We start from the raw sequence: 20553 nt of genomic DNA, 5'->3' as shown, positions 1-20553 counted from the left end.
TTGTTATCTATTAGTGAGTTTGATCAAAGATCTACCAATGGTATTTAATTGACTTGATGATCATTACTTACGAACTAAAATTAAACTAAAACAGAAATTGCTGGAGAAACTCAGCAGGCCTGGCAGCATCTGTAGAAATAAAATAGAGACAATATTTTGGGTGCAGAGACACTTCTTCAGAAATGACTGTAGCAGAAGAATGTGGTGTATATGTTGAAAACAGGGGGTGGGGCGCAGCTAAAGAAGTAAACGATAGGCACAGATGAAGCCCAGAGAGAGACAGTGAAAGACAACAGCACTTGGACAGACACAGGGATGAGTAATGGTGAGCTGAAGAGGAAGAAGAGCTGATAATAAGGACCATTAATGGGTGAAAAAGGGTTGGATGTGATGAAAGTAAGCCCATCTGATGATAGGACCAGGGAACTGAGAGCTTGTAAAGGACATGGAAGGAAGTGTTCATGCCCTGAAATATTGAACTGAGTATGGAGCCCTGAAGGATTCTCAAGCAGAAAATGTCCTTCCAACTCACTAGAGCACTGCAGCAGGCCCAAGACAGAAATGTTGGCCAGGTAACACAGTGGTGTATTGAAGTAGCAGGCAACTGGTTGTTCAGGATCACTTTTGCAGACAGAATATAGGTGTTCTGCAAAGCAATTACCCAATCTGCGATTCCTCCCCCAGTGTGAAGGAGACCACATTGTGAGCAGCAAATGTAGTAAACTAGATTGAATGAAGTGCAGGCAAATTGCTGCTTCACCTGGAAGGTGTGTCTGGGGTAGTCAGGAAGGAGGGAGTAAATGGGCAGGCAATATATCTTCTGTGATTGCAAGGGAAGGTGCAATGGGGTGTGCGGACGTGTTGGGAGTGTTGGGGGGAATGGACCATTGCCTCTATGATTATTAACCAATAGATTTAATTGCTCAGTAGGGCAATGAGCAGCAGGCTTAATGTACAGAATTGGCCATGTTTGTCTGTGTAATATATACATTTTTTAAAATTTGCGCTTATTTTATGCTCGTCATGACCTCAGGACATCTTGAAGTATTTTCTGGTCATCAGGGCCCAGAACAGAAGTGAGTACATCAGGGCCCAATAACTTGGGCACAGTTGTACAGGGGCTTGCTGTGCTAAGATTGGAGGCTGGGATTGCGGATTGGAGGCTGGGATTGCGGACAGGAGCTGAGGCCTTGAGCATCAATGGAGCTTGTGATATCTGTGCCTGCCACTGACAGTGAAGTACTTTTGACATGTAATCACTGTTTAAATACAGAAAATTCAGCAGGAATTGCAAAGAGCCAGGTTCTACAAAAGAAAATGTGGTAATGACCAATTCATTTATTTTCCATATTGGTCAGGACACTGTGGAAATTTTTCTTGCTTTCTTTAAATTTTGTTGTACCTTTAGCCATCTGAGTTGGCTTTTGGGCCTTCAGTTTATCATTTCTGCAAAAGCACAATGGATGCAATCTTATATAGACCTCAGCAATATGGGCTGCAGTGGGATTTATGCCAGTATTGGATGAAAAGTCCAATGAGGTCAATCTTGAAACCAATAGCAACTTACTGCACCTTCATACATTTGCCAAGTGGCGAGGTGAGTTTCTCACAAAGCTTATTAAAAGCCTTATTAATGCCACAGCTTGGGAAGGTAATGGTATAGTGCTATTATCACTGGTTAATCCAGAGATCTAGGTCATGTTCTGGGGATCCAGGTTTGAATCCTGCCACAGCAGATGGTGGAATTTGTGTAAGATAAAAATCTGAAATTAAGAATCTAATGATGACTATGAATCTATTGTCAACTCTCAAAAAAAACCCATCTCGTTCACTGATGTTTTTTAGGAAAGTGTCATCCTTTCCTGGTCTGGCCTAAAAATGACTCCAGGCCCACAGCAATGTTGTTGACTCTTAACTGCCATATGGGCAAGTTTGGGATGGGAAATAAATTATAGCGATGCCCTCATTTTGTGATCATCCTGTGAACAAATATGAAAAGAAAAATCTCATGTCATTAATATTCAACTTCCTATTGTACTAAACAAACCAGCCTCCATGTTGCTCAACACCAAAAAGCAGCTGTTCACCATGGCCCATGGCCACCAGCTACATATACCCCTTGCCAACATACATTAGGATCTGACTTTTGTTAATTGCTCCTTGCACCTCTCCAATCCATTTGAAGGCTCCTTAGGAAGCACAGACTTGATTTGCTGGATATACTGGCAAGTACCATGGAAATGTTGCAACAGGGATACTTTGTGCATATGAGGCATCCGGCTCACGCGTTGGGCCAAGCAGCATTTCAGGGCTTCTCACTTGCTCTGTTAGCAATCACTCACTTAGCATCTACCTGTGAGCTTGTAGATCCATGTCTTGCCTTGAAGGGACATTGACCATAATTTTTCATAATCCTCTTTAGATACAGGGCTAGTGCCAAAGGATTGCACATGTTATACTCTTATTTTTAAAAAAGGATTTGCAGGAACTGCAGGTCAGTTTCCTTTACCTGAATGGTGGGGAATTTTTAGAAATGATCATTTAGGTCAAAATTTGGATCAAAATTAATAGTCACTTGGGACGATGGGAGTTCATTAAACAAAGTTAGCAGGGATTTGGTAGAGGCACGTGGTATTAAGATAACTTGGTTGAGAATACCATTGATACAATGTATAAATTTCTGAAGAAACTCCATAGGTCTGACAGCATCTGTGTCGAGAAAGCAGAAACATTTCCAGTCCAGCGACCATTCTTCAGAAAAGTTCATTCTTCTTTCTCTACACAGATGCTGCCAGACCTAATGAGTTTCTCAAGTAATTTCTGTTTTGTTTCTCAGATTTCCAGCATCCGCAGTTCTTTGTTTCATATTGACATAATGTACATTGACTTCCAAAACCTGATGACTTGCCACACAACAGATCTATGAAAAATATTAGAGCTCATGGGATAAAAGAGACAGTAGCAACATGGATGTGAAATTAGCTGAGTGACAGAAAACAGAGTAGTGATTAATGGATCGTAGAGATCTACCACACAGAGAAAGGCTCTTTGATCCATCACATCCACAACAGCCAAAACAACCATCTAACTGTTCTAATCCCATTTTCCAGCACTTGGCTCATAGCCTTTTATGCCATGACATTGCAAGTCTGCATCCAAATATGTCTTAAATATTATCAGGGTTTCTGCCGCTGCCACCTTTATAAGCAGTGAGTTCCAAATTGCCACCTCTGGCTGAAAAGCATTTTCCTCACATTTCTTGACATCTTCTAATTCCTTATCATAAATCTATGTGCCCCGTCATTGATCCCTCCATCAAGGGGGAAAGTTTCTTCCTGGCTACCTGATCAATGTCTCCCATAATTTTATGTTTCTCAATCATACCCTCTCTCAATCTTCTCTGATTCAAGGAAGTCAACCCCAGTCTCTCTTCATAACTGAAGCTCTCCAGTCCTGGCAACATCTGGTAAATCTCCTCTGCTCCTTCTCTAGTGCTATCACATCCTTCTCAGAATGTGGATTCCAGAACTGCGCACAAGACTCTAGTTGTGCCTAACCAACATTTTAAATAATTTCAGCATAACCTTTTAAAGTCTGTGACTTGGCTAATAAAAACAAAAATCCTGTATGTGTGTTGAACCAATTTATCAACTTGTCCTGTTATGGTTTGTGGTTTGCAGGAATTCTCCAGCGGTCAGTATTAGGACCAATGGTCTTCCAGATGTAAATACTAATGACCTAAATATTTTCAGGCTTGATATTTGCTAATAATATTTATATCAACAGGTGGATATTTTCATAATAATGTAAATCAAATAGAAGATGAATACCTTTTAACATTTCCTTGAGAGACTGGCTGACTCATTTGTCGCCCTTGGGGAAAGTGTTAATTTCTGCTCCAAGTAGCTCTTGTTTAATCCATGCTGGTTTCATGAAACTTGACCAATTCTGTGGGTCAGGTGACACTTGTAGTCATTATTTGTGGTGATGGGGAGAATAGTGTTTCACATACTGTGAAAGGGAATGATAATGGGGGTAAAGGGGCAATGACTGCTGTGGTCAGGAATAATACAGTAAAGGAGAACACAGCAAATAGAAGCAATGAGAAATGGAAGAATAATTTACAGTGAGTAGTGAATTTCTGTTGACAAAAAATATATGGAAAGGCAGAACATTACAAAAGAGAACCCCCCCCCCACCCTCACCAACTAGAGACTGCAGAGAGCTAAAGCTAAAAATGTACAAGAATAAAAGGGAGTATTTGATTGCCATCACCCATATAAGAAATATTCCAAGGATAGACTATGTAGAAAATGCAGAGAAACCTTAACCATTGGGTATAATGGCGCCAGCAGCTCGCAGATACCAAACAGCTTCAAGCCTCAATGCAAAACCCAACAAAGACCAGGCCAGCGCATTGTGATATGCAATTGTTGCCAGACGAACTACAGAGAAGGAAGCTGCAACATTTGAAAAGATAATTAAAGTTTTCAACTCTTATTTCCGTTTAAAATGAAACATCTTACAAACTAAGCAAAGAATGACCATACAGGGAAACCATTGTCAGCTTTATAAATGGTTCATACTATCTGGTGGACAATTACCAAAATAGTACTTGAAAGAAGAAATATATGTGAGACATTCCAAAGCCCTTTCAGACATTTTAGTTTAAAGAAGACCTTATGTAGCAGTGCAGTTCACCAGACAGGGTGAAATTCACAAGCATAACAGACTTCTCATAGAGTCATAGAAATGTACAGCATGGAAAAAGACCCTTCGGTCCAACCCGATCAGATATCCTAACCCAATCTAGTCCCACCTGCTAGCACCCGCCCATATTCCTCCAAACCCTTCCTATTCATATACCCATCCAAATGCCTCTTAAATGTTGCAATTGTACCAGCCTCCACCACATCCTCTGGCAGCTCATTCCATACATGTACACCTTCTATGTGAAAACGTTGCTCCTTAGGTCTCTTTTATATCTTTCCCCTCTCACCCTAAACCTATGCCCTCTAGTTCTGGACTCCCCAACCCCAGGGAAAAGACTTTGTCTATTTATCCTGTCTATACCCCTCATAATTTTGTAAACATCTATAAGGTCACCCCTCAGCCTCTGACGCTCCAGGGAAATCAGCCCCAGTCTGTTCAGCCTCTCCCTGTAGTGCAGACCCTCCAACCCTGACAACATCTTTGTAAATCTTTTCTGAACCCTTTCAAGTTTCACAACATCTTTCCAATAGGAAGGAGACCAGAATTGCACGCAATATTCCAACAGTGGCTAACCAATGTCCTGTATAGCCGCAACATGACCTCCCAATTCCTGTACTCAATACTCTGACCAATAAAGGAAAGCATACCAAGTGCCTTCTTCACTATCATATCTACCTGCGACTCCACTTTCAAGGAGCTATGAACCTGCACTCCAAGGTCTCTTTGTTCAGCAACACTCCCTAGGATCTTACCATTAAGTGTATAAATCCTGCTAAGATTTGCTTTCCCAAAATGCAGCACCTCGCATTTAAAAGAATTAAACTCCATCTGCCACTTCTCAGCCCATTGGCCCATCTGGTCCAGATCCTGATGTAATCTGAGGTAACCCTCTCCGCTGTCCACTACATCTCCAATTTTGGTGTCATCTGCAAACTTACTAACTGTACCTCTTATGCTCGCATCCAAATTATTTATGTAAAGACAAAGAGTAGAGGGCCCAGCACCGATCCTTGTGGCACTCCACTGGTCACAGGCATCCAGTCTAAAAAACAACCCTCACCACCACCCTCTGTCTTCTACCTTTGAGCCAGTTCTGTATCCAAATGGCTAGTTCTCCCTGTATTCCATGAGATCTAACCTTGCTAATCAGTCTCTCATGGGGAACCTTATCCAACGCCTTACTGAAGTCCATATAGATCACATCTACTGCTCTGCCCTCATCAATCTTCTTTGTTACTTCTTCAAAAAACTCAATCAAGTTTGTGAGTCATGATTTCCCATGCACAAAGCCATGTTGACTATTCCGAATAAGTCCTTGCTTTTCTAAATACATGTACATCCTGTCCGTCAGGATTCCCTCCAACAACTTGCTCACCACCGAGGTCAGGCTCACCAGTCTATAGTTCCCTGGCTTGTCAAAACTGCCCTTCTGAAACAGTGGCACCACGTTTGCCAACCTCCAGCCTTCTGGCACCTCACCTGTGACTATCGATGATGCAAATATCTCAGCAAGAAGCCCAGCAATCACTTCTCTAGCTTCCCACAGAGTTCTCGGTACACCTGATCAGGTCCTGGGGATTTATCCACCTTTAACCATTTCAAGGCATCCAGCACTTCCTCCTCTGTAATCTGAACATCTGATGGTATAGAGGACTAACCTGGAGTGAGCCCACTGACTTTGACTTGGTCCACTTTATTAATCTGAGACCAATTAAGAAATTGGAAAAATAGAACTCATTAAAAGTAGAGGGTGCATCTCCAGCCATTACTGTTCCATCATGTATGGTGGGAAAACTCACATTAGCACCAGATATGCCCAGTCATTAATACCCAGTTGTTTGCTGAAGCAGCATTGGGAAGTTTCAATTCACAAGCAAGACAGATTTTAAAATGGTAAAAACAATGACTGCAGATGCTGGAAACCAGATTCTGAATTAGAGGTGCTGGAAAAGCACAGCAGTTCAGGCAGCATCTGAGGAGCAGTAAAATTGACATTTCAGGAAAAAGCCCAAAACAGAGATTTAAAAATGGATCACTCAGTCTGCAGCTGCCTAAGAGGTAGATGTTACAAAGAATGAAGAGACATTGTTCTTGGGAGATGTAATAGTTCGCCTCAGTAACTCAGGAAAGGCATTCCAGCATAAAAGGGAGATTTCAACCCAGATCGGATTATGCTCATGTTGAAAGTTCAAAAATTGTTCCTGTACAGTAAAGCCATCAACAGTCCACTGCTGAAACCTATCAGCAACTTAGGGAAGCACTGAAAATTTCTCTTAGGAGAAAGCAACAACAACCAAACTACGGAATTTCTAGAGAAATAGAAGACTGTGGTGAAGATTAAGGTTGAAAATGGAAAAGAACTCAAATGGATCAAAGAATTGCAGCAACCTTATTAACTACAGAGACTGCTCAACTAAAATCTAAACTATCATCAGCTATATGCCTGCCCCTTCGTAGGATATGTGGAACAGTCCATCTTCCACAGCTACACTGGCACCACCAACCCAGCCTTGGAAGCTAAAGAACAATAGACTATAGCAGGTTTTAGAAATCCTCTACAGTCCAGCAGCATTTTTAACCAACTGACACATCAGCGATACATACATTGGAGCAAAAATGTCTCTCTGTCACAACAAGATCAAAACTAAGTAAGTACTGTGATTTGTTCATTGAGACAAACTTTCACCTGCAATGCTTAAGTGATGCTTGCCAGTTTAAAAAGGTCACTGTTGACAGAGAGATCAAAACTCTTCATCTCAGTTCACACCAGACTATCAAAGAGAAGCAAGACATTGTGAAGGATGGAGATCTGTTATGGAAAGAGAATGAGCACGAGGAAAGGCTTAGAAACAGATGGAGAAATCACCCACTTGGCCATCCGGTGTGCCATCTACAGTACAAAGCAGGAAAGTCTTATAGATTCTGTTCCGGAACTTTATCCCCTCATGTGGCAGGAGAAAACATGTTTCTGTACCCTTGCAGGCACAGACTCCAGTTATAAAGAAGGACCTTTCTGGAATTCCATCAGGAAGTGGTGTCTTCCCCATGCCTTGTAAATAGTTACATGAATAAAACATTAATATTCATTAAAATGAGTGCAGACTACATCTTTCTACAGTGGTTCTACTGATGATATTATTAAGCTACATAGATGGATAAGAGAAACTGAGACTTGGAGAAGAAATGTTAAAAGAAGATTTGATTGAGGTATTCAAAATTATAATGGAAATTCTGTAGGTCAGACAAAAGAAACTGTTGCTATAGTGGAAGGATAGAGAGCTAGTGGGTGCAGGTTTAAGATAATTGGCAAGATAGTGAATGAGCTGACAGAAGGAAAACCTTTACTTCACAGCAAGCTATTAAGCTGTGGATGCTTTGCCTGAGAGTGTTATGAAGGCTGGTCCCATCATGGCATTCAAAAGGAAATTCAACCATTCCCTATAAAGAAAAATATTTGAAAAATTTATAGTAAAGGTGATTTGCTCCTACAGAGAGTCAGCATGGGCATAATGAACTGAATGGTCTCCTCCAAACGGTGCTTTAAAAAGTGCAGTAAGCAGGAACATCCTCAGTTTTGACCTCATGTTGGAGAAGTTATTATTGACACAACTAAAGATGGTTGAGCTGAGGACACTGTCCTAAGTAACTTGTCATGGGTAAGAGATGATTGGTCTCCAGTAACTATAACTGCCTTTCTGTTTGGTTTGACTTCAACAAGTGGCGAGTTTTCTGCCTGATTCTTATTTATATCTTTCGGAAATCCTTGATGCAACACTCAGTCAAATGTTGCCTCGCCGTTGGGTCTCTCTCTTTCATGTCACTTCACTAATTCAGCTCATTTGTTCTTGTTTGGATCAGTTTGGACATTCTGGAGCTGAATGGCCCTGGTGTATTCCAGCTGAAAATGTGTTGCTGGTCAAAGCACAGCAGGCCAGGCAGCATCTCAGGAATAGAGAATTCGACGTTTCGAGCATAAGCCCTTCATCAGGAATGAGAGAGAGTAGCCAAGCAGGCTAAGATAAAAGGTAGGGAGGAGGGACTTGGGGGAGGGGCGATGGAGGTGGGATAGGTGGAAGGAGGTCAAGGTGAGGGTGATAGGCCGGTCTGGGGTGGGGGCGGAGAGGTCAGGAAGAAGACTGGTGTATTCCAGACTGAGTATGTGGTTGATAGTGCAGTTAACAGCACTTTGTCACTTTGCTGATAACTCAGAGTAGACTTCTTTAAAATTGAATCAACGTTCCTTTTGAGAAGGAGAAAGTGAGGACTGCAGATGCTGGAGAACAGAGTCAAAGAGTGTGGCGCTGGAAAAGTAAAGCCGGTCAGGCAGCATCCGAGGAGCAGGAGAATCAATATGAGCTCATTCCTGATGAAGGGCTTATGCTCGAAACATCGAATCTCTTGCTCCTCGGATGCTGCCTGACCAGCTGTGCTTTTCAGCACCACACTCTTCATTCCTTGTGAGAGGTTGAGTTTCAAACATTGCTGTGAACCTGGAGTCCTATACCGGGTAAAGTTGTCAGATTTCCTCCCTATAGAACATTAGTGAACCAGATGAGGCCTCAGGGATGCAACTCCACTGATGATACCGCTGTGTCATTTGTCTTTCCCTTGAATGCTGACAAGTAGTAATTGGCTTTTTAAGGACCCAAGTAATTTTCCACATTTTAAATGGATGCCCAGTGTTGTAACTCAACTTTAAAAGTTTGACTATGGCCACATCTAGTTCCAGAGAACCAGTGTTCATTACTGCAACTGGGAATTTGCTTATTAATATCAAGTGGAATGAACTGAACTGGCAAGAATATAGTTGTGAACCGCAAGTGGACGTCAAGATAATCATTGACTTACGTCTTCTGAAAGAATATGGTGGCAAATGCTTCAGTATTATCTTTGCTGACACTCCAGTGTAAGTGCTGTTGTGTATCTAACAGTGCTGTGTTTCCCTATACCTGATCTATGTGCAATTTTGGGATTCGTGTATATATAATTTTTTTTATATAAAGAAGTATGTAGAGGCTTTACAAGTGGTGCAACACAATTTCTGGCTCAAGTAGGTGATGCATCTAGAATGACAGGCCATAGGTACAATATTAAACCAAAGATTTGGGATATAAAGAGAAACAGTTTTACACAATGAATTGTGATGCTGTAGCATTCACTTCAAAAGTTGCTCTTTAAGGCAGAAATTATGTCAGCATTCAAATTTAGATTGGACAGCTGCATAAAGTTTAAGTGGATATGTGAACAGGCTAGATAAAGCCAATTGGAACTACATTGCACAAAGAGGATAGATACCATTGAGCACTGCTTGGGCTCATGACCTAATTCTGTGTTTTTACTTTTTTGCAGTGCTATGAATCAGTTACCACCACAGCCTGAATGTCTGTGTTAGGCATGTACAGAGTACAGCAGGACACTTAATATTTTTCAGTCAATTGTTTAGATATTTTGTGACACACCTCTGGAACAGGTAGGTCTTGAATCAAGGCCTTCTTCAGCCAATGACCACATGACCCTTCAGGATACTGTTGGTAATGGATCAAACAGCTTAGCTCAATAAAGAGGGCTAAAATAGTATACATCTGATACTGATGGCTGGGGTTCATTCCACACAGCTGGTGAATACACTAGAAACCAATATGCAAATAGATGAATCTGATCATATTTGCAATGAGAAACTTAACAAATTTTGTGTGCTGAATCCTGGTTTGGAGGTTCATTTGCATTGCCATGGATTTCTGTTGTTAGGCACATATTTCCTTAAGTGTAAAAATCAACAAGAATATTCTAAAAAGTAGTCATAGACTTTTATAAGTTGTATTATAGTAATATTTTTGTTGTGGTTCTGTTCGCCGAGCTGGGAGTTTTTGTTGCAAACGTTTCGTCCCCTTTCTAGGTGACATCTTCAGTGCTTGGGAGCCTCCTGTGAAGCGCTTCTGTGCTGATTTCTCCGGCATTTATACTGGTTTGAATCTGCCGCTTCCGGTTGTCAGTTGCTGTCCGCTGCAGTGGTCGGTATATAGGGTCTAGTTCGATGTGTCTGTTGATAGAATTTGTGGATGAGTGCCATGCCATAGGCCCTATATACCGAACTAGACCCTATATACCGACCACTGCAGCGGACAGCAACTGACAACCGGAAGCGGCAGATTCAAACCTGTATACATGCCGGAGGAATCAGCACAGAAGCGCTTCACAGGAGGCTCCCAAGCACTGAAGATGTCATCTAGACAGGGGACGAAACGTTTGCAACAAAAACTCCCAGCTCGGCGAACAGAACCACAACAACGAGCACCCGAGCTACAAATCTTCTCACAAACTTTGAAGTAATATTTTTATTGTGCTGAATTATCTTCGACTTCTTTTTGTTAGGTTTTTTTGATGTCAGTCTCAACGCAGTTCTCTTGTTTGAACCTGACATTCGTGGGTTCAAACTACAAATCGTAGAATGGCATGCTAACACATATATGGGGTGCCGAAAGATTGCTCACTGTCAGAGATGCCAGCTTTTGGAGAAGAAATTAAAGCTCAACCCCATCATCCCATTCCAGTTTATATAATCATTTCCATGGTATTATTCAAAGAAAAGCAAGGCAATTCTCTTGATAGCCTGACCCGTATTTGTCCCTCCTCCAGCATTACAAAAACAGACTATCTAGTAGTTGTCTACCTACTGTTTACGGATCCTCCTCTGTGTAATTTAGTTTCTTTATTTCCTTAAATCTTAAGAGGCTACACTTGAAAAGTATTCCACTGGCTTTGGATGGTCAAAGTAATGATAGTTCTTTTTTACACTTGTTCTTATTTTTCTTGCCAACAAATTGTCATGTCAGACTAACCTAGTGGCTAAATGGATTACTATGTATAAATATGTTATTAGGATAAAATTTAACACCACTATCATTCTTAGTAGCTGAGCTCTGGATTATTTGGGTTATTTGCTAAACCTTTCATTGCTTCTATGTCTTTTTTTATTTCTAATTTGAATATGAAAAGCTTATTCAACTCAAAGGCCATCACTTTAATGACACTTGGCAGTCATTTGATTTATTAGGTTTAAAGAAAAAAAAATCCACTAAATATTTCATCATGTCATGCTAATCCTAGTAATATTTCCAGATGAAGCCTTGTACCTGTATTAACAGAGACAGAATAGTGCGTAATTTTCTTGTCATCTTTGTAAAATTTCCATGAATCTACTGAATAATAAAACAGACTTCTTGAAATATTCAGATTTAGGTTTGCTGTAAAAGTACCTGAAAATACATAATGAAAGAAGAAGATTCTTGGTTTAATGTACATTTCATGGGTCCTAAAGGTAATAAGTAGAAAATTAACTTTTCACTAGAATGCCTCAAGTCATTTTACAGGATGAGACACCCACTCACTGAAATTTCGATAACTTTGTAACCTACTTCATCTTTTATGTTTTAAAAACTTACAGCCATCAGAAAAGATCCGGATTGAGATTGTATCTCTCACTCTGAACGAAGATACTCAAATCCTGAAGGATGAAACTATTCAACGATTGTTTGTTGAATACAGGTTCTACAATTTGCCAGCTGAGGAAACGCCAATGTCTCTTCCAAAGCCATACAATGGACAATGGATTTATTACAATCACAGCAATGGTAATGACATTAGACGTTAAAATAGGTTACATGGGGTATCTGAATGTGATGTCTCTAAGGCTTGCATATGAACCATTTATGACAGAAGCGAATATTAATTTCCAGTTTAAAACTGTTTCATTTAGCCACCTGTTGGGAACAAAGGTGTACAGTTTTTAAATCTACATGATATTTTATAGAATTTTTAAAAAAACCTTGTAAACCGAAAATATCAGCACTGGATTTAAGCTTTGGTAAATGATAGACCCCGCAATCTTTTCACTCTCATTAATTCTATTAAATTATTCCTTTACAGCAAGCACCTTTTATGAGTGATCTGAAAACCCTTTTTAAAATGATTGTTGAAATGTTATATAATTATTTGGAACTGCTCCACATTCTTTTAACAACATGAATCAGTAAACCAAATTATACTCATCATTAAGCACATTTTTGATCATCTTTGTAGTTCATTCATTATATTGATTGAATAACATTAAACTAGAATAGGAAATTGCCTCAGTAGTTCACATTTTTAGATAAGACTAGAGTGGGGCTGGAAAAGCACAGCAGGTCATGCAGCATCCGAAGAGCAGGAAAATCGATGCTTTTGCCCTTCACCATTCTTGATGAAGGGTTTTTGCCCAAAAGGTCGATTTTCCTGCTCCTCAGGTGCTGCCTGACCTACTGTGCTTTTCCAGCACCCCTCTAATTTTGACTCTGATCTCCAGCATTTTCTGTCCTCACTTTCACCCATATTTTTAGACAGTCATAATAAGGATGGACTAAAAAACATTATCTGAAGCTCATTGTTATTAAATGTACAAAAATAATTTATTTTTAATGTGAAAGCAGATTTTCATTAATGGAATTAATTAACACGTGAACTTGAAGAAATAAGTTGGTTTTAACTTACTTGGACATAATGTACCGAGAAAGGTCTTTTAACAAGTTTACACCATAGACAAGTTACCTACAATTAGAGTTGTTAAATATTCTATTCTGACAAACTTCAGATCTTTTACAGTACAAGATACTTCAATTAATGTTTTCTTTTTTTGTTTGTGCTTATTTACTGTATTGAGATGCCTCAGATTAAATCCTGTCAGACTGCATTGCACTACACCTTGGATTGGTACATAAGATTCTGATATATGCATTGCAGTCCAAACTTTACTGCAGAGTGCTCATTTTTAAGACAGAGTTCAGTCAGAATGAGGTTCTGCATTGCATACTTTTACACATCTAAAGCAGAAATAAGTTGCCTGACTAAAAAAGTTTCAGTGCTCAGCAAATTACTTAAAGATGCTCTTACTCCATAACATTATATTGCTGAAAATGTGGTGGAAATTCTGCTCATGGCAGAGTTGGAGCAGTTCCAAAGAATTTCCCTGATAATCGCCCAAATCTTATGGTATCCAGATCATCAAAATCTGGACTTGAATTGGGTGATGCAAGTTAGAACCCTCATTGAAGTCCTGCAGTGTACACATGTTTAAATTCCGATAAATTCATTTTCACTGGCAAGGATACCCTGCAAATGTTTCTAAATTGAGCACAGTGTCAAGAGGTTTGGGACATAAGCAGGACTTAGCCAAATGATTACTCGGAGAATAGGCTGGTTAATACCTGATGTAGCTCAGTGATTAACTCAAATAACTGAACTGAGGACCACAACCAATCTCCCCCAGTCTTCAGCCCCTCCACTAACCTATTCAGCATCAAATTAACGAACCACCCCAACCTGAAGCCTGACCATCCCTTCCCGTCAAGTACCACCTCACAATTACCACACACTATGCACCCAATTACTCCTCCATCTAGCTATCCTCCCACATAACTATCCCCTTCAACAACACACTAGCCCCCAACTACACCCTGCATTGACTACCCCTCAAAATATCTATCTCCACCTGAGAATCCAATCAATTATCCAGCTACCCAGTCACTCAATCATCCACCTTCCTACACTCACCAATTCATCCACTCACCACCCCACTATACATACGTACACACACAGCCACCAACTCACTCACCTACCCAGTCTCAAACTCATTGTTGATACACTCAGTAACCGACTGAAAATCTTGAAATCTTCAAATGTGTACCAAAAATAGTAGTTCTTTGTCCATTTTCTCCCACAATAATCACTCTTTCATGGGGACACCTGTGTTGCAGCCAGCATTAGAGGTCCTGTTTAAAAAATCAGGAAAAGATCTGCTCTTTAAAGTCTTCACAGGCAGTGGAAGTCCATGCACCATCATACTGACTGGAAGATCCGGGTGTGGTTTTCAAAGTCCCGTCAGGTAAATCATATAAAATGAAATGGATTTGATTTGTTTATGGTGTACACTTTCAAACAGGAGCTTTACACTGGATTTAAGTTATGCTAGCCGTGGTGCCAATCTTTGGAGTGATTGTAGACTCATTTCATATTCCAGTGAGTGCCACAGAGTTAGATTGTTAATTTTGTTGTATTTGCGCCAATTTTGCACAAACACAGAAGTGATATTTCAACAGATCTTAATGGCTGGTAACACAGACAGGTTAGGAGGGTTTTTACACCAGACGATAAATCATATTTTGTTACATTTGAATTCATCATGCACTCAGCTGTATTTGAATATCTGTACACAAGGGACATTTTCCAGACAAAGCTGTGATTTAAAGAGTACTAAAAGCCAAAAAAGTATTATGAACTTGTGCCTCCTATTGTATGTTGAGGTTTGGAATATAAGATGCATTTTCTGTAGCTGATAAATTTGTTGAGCTGATTTAATCATCTGTGCAGTTCTAGGCACAATCATGTAAAGGACAACCGAGGTTGCAGAGGATGAGTTTTATCATGATGTCAGCCGCCCTTAGATTACCTGATTCATAACTGTACTAAGCTCAAAAGCAACACTTGAGTTTCTTGCTCTATCTGCCAAGGTACACTAAGAGCATAACTGTGCAAACTGTATCAACAGATAAGTTGTAAATGGTGATATGTAACCCAATTTTTGTTGAGCATGCACATTCTTCTATACACTTTTTCTTTAGTACAATATACTTTTTACCTTCTTAGCCAACTCACCAAAGCAAAACAGGTTCCAAACATACAAGTTTTCATACACACTTAGTCTGAGGATGAGTTCCTGAAGAACTGAAGTGTTTAACTTCTTCTGAAGTTGCCCCAAATACAGTCTGAGATCAAACATTTTGGAACATTAAAACATAAAATTTCATTTTCTTTTAATGCAGGCTTAAATTTAAGCCTGAATATATTGCCTAACTCTGTCCTTCTAGCAACAGATTTCAAGATAGCGACAAACAATTATTTCCAAAAAGCTTGTGTCACTAACTGCCAGATCAGCACTATGATTTGGTGCAACAATTTCTCTTTTTATAGGCCAATGCTAGTTTAACTGATCATGGGAGATAAATGAACATAGTAACATAATGTGCAAATAATAAAATAAGGGTCACGTACAAGAGCAGAAGGACCTGGGTGTGTATGTGTGTGAGTCCTTGAAGACGGCCGGACAGGTTGATTGGAAAGTTAATAAAACAAACGCTATCTCATGTATTATTGTGATGATACTTTGGCTTTAAGACGTGTATTTTATCCCTTTTTTTTAAATGAAGAAAAGTTGAGACAGAGGTACTAAGCTGTCTGCTTCAAAGCTAGTAAAATAAACAGCTTGTGAAGCCTAGTTGTTTTTTTTAATGTTGAAACAATAGAAGCAACCTGAATGAGTAGGGTTAGGACAGACTAGGAGAGTGAAAAAAGTATTGGCGATGTAATACAATGGAGAAAAGTGTGAGGCCACGCACTTTCGTAGATAGAATAGAGGCGTTGATTATTTTCTAAATTTGGAAAAGCTTCAGAAATCTAAAGTGCATAGGAACACAGGGGTCCCAGTCACAATTCTTTTAAGGTTAACATGCAGTTTCAGTTGGCAGTTAGGAAGGCAAAGGCTAGAACTCAAGAGCAGAGGTGTACTGCTGAGGCTGTATAAAGCTCTGGTCTGGAATATTGGAAGCGGTATTAGACCCCATATCTCAGGAAGAATATAATGTTATTGAATAGGGTCCAAAGGATGATTACAAGAACGATCCTGGGATGAAGAGCTTGTCATATAAGGAATAGTCGAGGACTCTAGACAGGATGGATTTTAGAAGGATGAGAGGAGATCTCATTGAAACTTAGATAATATTGAGCTGCACTGATAGAGTGGGTGTTTGAAAAATGTTTCCACCAGTAGGAGAGACTAAGACCTGAGGGTTAGCCTCTGAGTATAAGAAAAAAATCTTTAGAGCTGAGATGAGGAGGAATATGTTCTGCCACAAGGCACTTAAACATTGAAACTCATTGCCACAGAAGGCTGTGCAAGACAAGTCATTGGGTATATTTAAGATAGTGATAGACAGGTTCTTGATTACTGAGGGGATCAAGCGTGACCAGGATTAGGCAGGAGGATGGGGTTGAGACTGGCTGTGCTTTTCCAGCACCTACTCTTGGACTAAGAGCTTTAAAAGTCCTCATCACCAAAGAAAATAGTCACCATTTCTTCAGTCCAAGTTATCACCCTCGTCTCCTTGTATACAGTTTCAGGAGACTTCTATAAATGCCTTGATCGTGGAAACAAAGTTTTCTGAGTTTTCAAACCCAGAGGGAGAACCAGTAATGTTTGGAACTGAGCTGGAGCTCCATTTTGAGGTATACAAGTTAGGTCAGACCAACATGCATCACTTGCAGATTTTGTTGGTTTTTCCTTCAATATAAAGCTTAGCCTTTGTGGGACACCTTGGCCCAGACTTTCAGTTTGAAGACATTTCTGTCTGGAATATGGGGCCTGCTTTCCACCACAGAAATTTTGCAGAGCCCCAGTTATATTTCAAGCCCCATGTGAACTGTAAAGTGGGAGGCCAGTGATTATTTGCAGTATCAAGCCTCAGGACTGTGCCACAGTGGAAGGAGGAAGGCAATCAATCACATGCCTATGTGAAGAGAGAAATGTATGTAGTTATGCATTTGAATTGAAACTTTTAGGTTGCTGATGGGAGGTCAGCTGTACTCTTGTACAAGCCTTTTATTTGAATCACCCAAAGTCATCTTCACTGTAGAATGCTGAATGTATCTGTTAAATGAGTACTGCATAGGCATAACAGTAACTATAAACTTGGTGCCATTTTCAATCTTATGTTCAAAATTAGATAGTAGGTAGACACCACCACAGGGAAGGAAAATTAACATGGAAGTTATCCCAGTATACTTGAACATATTCCTATCAAATGGGCTACAGGAAACAGTTATGCATTTTGTGTTTTATGTATACATTTCTTAAGTTGGTATCTCAATTTGCAATGTACGGCAAACAGTCAAATTTGTGAAGTTAAAATAACTCTGTTATGTTCACATGAAAACGATGCGTACAAAAATGTAAAATAAGTGGAGGAATCCTTTGTGTGATTATTATGCTCATGAGGATTTCTACCAACAATGACTAACCCCAAGGAGTGGTGATACTATTTAGATATTGGCCACTTTGAGCAATGAAACTATTACAAATGCAAACTCTACCTTTTTTTTTTGAGAATACAATTTCTGATATAAGATATGGCTAAAATTGTAAATGTTCAGTTGTCAGGTTTTTTTTCTGCAACATGTAGGATCATTTTTAACGTAACAAACCTTTTCGTTTGTGGATGGTACTGAAATCTGGCTCACAAACTCCAGACTAAGTATTCTAGAAAAGTTTGATTGGATTCTTTCCAAAACAAAACTAAATAGACATGGTGTTTTTTATCCCATAGTTTTTGTGGTGTATTTTATCAAAAAAGATCATTATCATAAAGTTTCCTACTGAGAGCATTTAGAAAATCAAAAAAAGTCCCTACAAATAATGGCATGTATACTTTTCCCTGTGATTCACCATCTTTACCTACCAAAGTCACATATTGGAACTAAGGCCAATTATACTGTCAACATCCTCTTGGCATGTAAGGAAATGCAGTCCTGCTTCTAATAATTGATGATTGTCAACATTATTCTAAAATAATGTAACTAAATTATGATGACAGGAAGTCATAAAGCATATTTGCCCAACATAATTAACTGAACTTTGTGATATTCCTTAAAACAAAAGGTCTAGTTTTATTCTGATTCTTTTGCACGAGTACTATATCTAGAAGGGTGTCCCACATTTAACTTTTTTTTTGTCAAATAACCATGTAGTAATTCGAAATTAAATAAGAAGCACACCAATGAGTTTGTAGCAATACTGGTTAATACTGCAGTACTGAATTGTTCCTAGTTCTGACAAAATGCCACGCTGTAAGCTTTAGTTAGTGCATAATGCTACACCTCTGTCAAAGCAGAGTTGTGGCAGATGTGGAGGATTAAATTACTTGCAATGTCAGGAAGGACAGCTACACTGCCATATATTATCATTATCACCAGTTCCATGGGTGAAAGAACATGCAGTAAATCCCGTTAAATATACAGCAATAAATGGTGCCTGCTTTTCCATTTGACGCTGCCAGTGCCATTAACAGAAAGTGACAGTTATGTGGCACAGTCAAACATTGCCTGTATCATATTTTGACAGCGTGCATATAAAACTGCCACCAATGTGACATGTGATCCTAGATTTAATATGACGATACCTTTTCAGCTTGCTATCTCTTGCTAGGTAGGGAATGGCAAAGAAATTGAGACCTGCTTTTATATTTTTCTAAATACAAGACAATAAAGCACAGGAACTGGCCATCAACTCACCAAGTCTGTACCAGTTCATAGTCCTTATTTAGACCTGCTACTTCTTTTCCATGCATGGTTTCTATCTGAAATAACTGCACAGAGGCCAGTATCCTGTCACCTAGTCACCCTTTATTTACGTATACACTTTACACTGGCTGTGACCAGCCAGCTCGGAATCAGTCCCTGAATTCATGGGATTCTCTTAATCCCCTGTTTATATCTGTCAGACAGGGCCCCCGATTGGTCCAGGTTAACAACCCCATTCAAGGATCTCATAGTCAATAAGATCACCTGGTTGCACTCACTACACTATCCCTCTGCTCGCCTCCCATTCATGATTCTGTCAAGATACGCCTTAAACGTTGCTAATCTGCCTGATTCCACAACCTCCACTGGCAATGTGTTGCAGGTACCCACCATCCTCTGTGTGAAAAATTTTCTCTCCATTTTTCCCCTAAACTCTCTCCCTCTCATGTTGAACCTGGTCCCTCTTATGGTTGACCTTACCACCCTGGGAAAACAGCCACTCATTATACAACATGTGCCTCTCACAATTTTGTAGACCTCTATCAGGTCATCCCTCAATCTCTTTCCAGTGAAAACAATCCTAGTTTATCCAACCTCTCCTCATAAGTAAAACCCTCCTTTAACATACTGGTAAATCTTCTCTGCACCCTCTCCAAAACATCTGTGTACTTCTGTAAGGTGGCAACCAGAACTGCACGTAGTCTTCCAAATATGGCCTGACTCATGTTTTGTAGGGCTGTAACATAACTTGCCAACTTTTACATTTGAAGCCCTTGCCGAAAGAGGCAAGTGTTCTATATGGCTTCTTGACCACCTTATCAACCTGTGTTGCCACTTTCAGGGATCTGTGGACCTGTATGCCCAGATCCCTCTGTATATCAGTGCTCCAAAGGGATTTGCCATTTATTGTATAATTCGCACCCAAATTTGATCTTCCAAAATGCATTATCTTGCATTTGTCCAGATTAAATTCCATCTGTCATTTCTCTGCCCAAATCTGCAAAGTATCTATATCCCATTGTTTCCTTTGACAATCCTCCTCATTATTTGCAACTCCACTAATTTTGGTGTCATCTGCAAACTTACTAATCAGAATACCTACATTTTTCTCCAGATTATTTATATAGGTCGTTCTGGTATAGAGCGCATTTCGTTAATGCGAATTCAGTGTAACGCAATTAACAAATTGTGGACACTGTTTCTAAAGTGCAAACTTTTAAAATGTGTTGGCTGTAACGCAATTACATCACCAACACTTTAAGTGCTCTTTCTAAAACGCAATTTTTCTATAATGCAGGGTTGCACAGGAATGTAACCATTGCGTTATCGAAGAATTATCTGAATATATTACAAATAACAAAGGTCCCAGCACTGATCCTTGCAGAAAAATACTAGTTACTGATCTCCATTTCAAAAACCACTCTTCCACCACTACTGTCTGTATCCTATGGAGTGTAA

The 20553-nt window shown here is 39.7% G+C and overlaps 1 protein-coding gene across 3 annotated transcripts in view; it reads left to right on the top strand.

The window, feature by feature from the left end:
* The window catches only part of rpgrip1l (RPGRIP1 like), a 240230-nt gene that overhangs the window by 182799 nt on the left and 36878 nt on the right, over positions 1 to 20553 (top strand). For all 3 annotated transcript variants that reach the window (XM_060837720.1, XM_060837721.1, XM_060837722.1), the window contains one exon: positions 12158 to 12344. In XM_060837720.1, coding sequence (XP_060693703.1) covers positions 12158 to 12344 — 187 coding nt within the window. The remainder of the gene's footprint in view (positions 1 to 12157; positions 12345 to 20553) is intronic.

The sequence above is a fragment of the Hemiscyllium ocellatum genome, chromosome 17 (genome assembly GCF_020745735.1).
Source record: "Hemiscyllium ocellatum isolate sHemOce1 chromosome 17, sHemOce1.pat.X.cur, whole genome shotgun sequence".
In the NCBI taxonomy this organism is placed as follows: Eukaryota; Metazoa; Chordata; class Chondrichthyes; order Orectolobiformes; family Hemiscylliidae; genus Hemiscyllium; species Hemiscyllium ocellatum.
Note: the sequence above shows the minus strand (reverse complement) of the source record. Positions and strands in the feature narration are given on the sequence as shown.